At 43.0% G+C, this 2,321-nt stretch overlaps 1 protein-coding gene across 1 annotated transcript in view; it reads right to left on the reverse strand.

The window, feature by feature from the left end:
• The window catches only part of TIMM9 (translocase of inner mitochondrial membrane 9 homolog (yeast)), a 2,944-nt gene extending 1,840 nt beyond the window's left edge, over positions 1–1,104 (reverse strand). The window contains exons 1-2 of the mRNA XM_009082724.1: positions 1,066–1,104; positions 645–740 (exon numbers count right to left, since the gene is read on the reverse strand). Of these exons, the coding sequence (XP_009080972.1) occupies positions 645–740; positions 1,066–1,104 (135 nt within the window). The remainder of the gene's footprint in view (positions 1–644; positions 741–1,065) is intronic.
• Between the last annotated feature and the right edge of the window lie 1,217 nt (positions 1,105–2,321).

The raw sequence follows: 2,321 nt of genomic DNA on the forward strand, positions 1-2,321 counted from the left end.
GCAGGCTCAGGCAACTTCCATGGCCATGGAGTCACCATCCATCAGAAGGTGAGGCACCAGAACCTCCACCCACAGCTCAGAGAATGAAACACACAGAACTGCAATAAGCAGCCAATACTCAGTGGAGACTGGGAATATTCCCTGCAGGTTCTACTAACAACCTACTTCTAGAATGGTTTGAGTTGGAAGAGACCTTAAAGATCATCTCAGGCAACTTCCATGGCCATGGAGTCACCATCCATCAGAAGGTGAGGCACCAGAACCTCCACCCACAGCTCAGAGAATGAAACACACAGAACTGCAATAAGCAGCCAATACTCAGTGGAGACTGGGAATATTCCCTGCAGGTTCTACTAACAACCTACTTCTAGAATGGTTTGAGTTGGAAGAGACCTTAAAGATCATCTCATTCCAACTCCTGCCATGGGCAAGGACACCTTCCACTAGCCCAGGTTGCTCCAAGCCTCATCCAGCCTGGCCTGGAACACTTCCAGGGATGGGGCAGTCACTTAGAAGTGGCATGCCAGACACTACTGAATTCTGCTGCCAGGCTTTTTAGCTATGTGAAAGACCAAAATTTGCCAAGTTGCTTCTAATATTTCAGTAGTACACAGCAATTCCCCCCAGGGGTCATTATTACTTACCTCCTCTGGTTTAACCTCTCTGCTAGTGAAATCCTTTATGCAATCCAGGAAGCAGTTTTCTGTAAGCTTATTGTATGTGCCAAGGAACTCCTTGAACTGTAAATAAAAATTGGATAATGAGTATTAAAAATAAATCTGCATTAACTTTTCTTACACAGAGCTGTCTGGGCAGCTGCTGATACCAGTTCTGAAGGACAAGTCTGGAAAAATTTACTATCAGTCGGAAGATTTCAGCACCAGATGCTGCTTGGACTTGAGACAGATGTACTGCATTTGTCTACAGTCAAATGTTTAAATTTTGGTTGTTATAGAACTAGTTTTAACTCAGATGATCAACTCCTTCCTCATGCCCTCACCTTTTACTCCAGGTGACAAAACAGCACAAGATCTTCAAAGCCACCACTCAAATGCAGCACCTTACCTGCTTGATCTGATCCGATTCGGGTATCTGTCCAGCCATACTCCACCCTCTGCAATTCAGTCACCTCTTCTGAGGAGAGAAATTGAGTTTGACACAACAAGTATTCACAGAACTGCAACATTTTGCATCAGAATGGAATTTTATATGTCCCTGCAGTGTGTTTAAATACAACTTTGCCAGCAAACTTCCAATCCATTCACCCAAAAGGAAGTTATCTGTTTGAAACAAACTTAGGTAAAAGAACATCCAAAATAATTCCAGGTATGAAACTTTCCCAGATCCATCCAGTAACTGCTCTCCTTTAAGCACTTTTAAAGCATTTCAAACAGCTAAAACTTATAAAATACTTTATTTCTATCTTTAAAATGCTATCAAACTCACAAAGTGAAACAGGCAGGAGCTGGGGGAGAAACTAGCCACAGACCAAGCCAGAACGCTTTCTAGCCTTGGAGTTTCAGTGGCCTTGGATCCCACCTGTAAAAACTAAGGAAAAAAGGGAAGTATGAAGTGGGAGCCACTCCAGGCAGATGCAGCAGGAGCCAGCCTGCACCAGAGCAGCAGGGGCCTGCTTTCTGTGGAGCACCATCCTCACCAAACACTTAAACCACAGCAAATGTTCTGATCATTGAATTAGTGAGTTAAATGCAAGGAAAGGCAGAAGAATGAGAATGGCCTTAAAGGAAGAATGGACAGCCATGGATCCAAGAATTTCAGCTAGCATCCTCAAAGATGACTCAGATTCCTAATCCAACACACTAAACAAGTTAGGGCCTGAAAGCATCCCTGGAGGTTTCCTAGAATACTAAAACCTACTCCTCCTTAATTTACATATTATCCAGGACCTATCACAGATGCTAATGCAAACTAGATTCACATGTTGACAAGCATAAGCTCCTTCAGTGTAGTTCACATCAACTTGTGAAGAAAAATGAGCACTGAAGTGTAATCACTTTGTGGGGACAAAAAGTTCATTTAGCCCTTCATCAACTTACAGTTAACCTTCTATTATGCTTTGCCAAATTTGGGGCAAGACACTCATGTTTTAGAAAGCTTTAACCATTCCAGTGTCTCAGCAGGGGGAAAGGAGAAGGCAAATAAGTTTCCTGAACAAGAACAAAGAGATATCAACAATTATTTCTACATCAGAAAGAAAACTAAGCAACTAAAAATAGCACCATGAAATGAAAGGAGGGGAAGGGGGGAAAGAAGGGGAAAGGGAGGGAAAGGAGGGGAAAGGGAGGGAAAGGGGGGAAAAG

This window comes from Acanthisitta chloris, unplaced genomic scaffold (assembly GCF_000695815.1).
Source record: "Acanthisitta chloris isolate BGI_N310 unplaced genomic scaffold, ASM69581v1 scaffold37629, whole genome shotgun sequence".
Classification (NCBI taxonomy): domain Eukaryota; kingdom Metazoa; phylum Chordata; class Aves; order Passeriformes; family Acanthisittidae; genus Acanthisitta; species Acanthisitta chloris.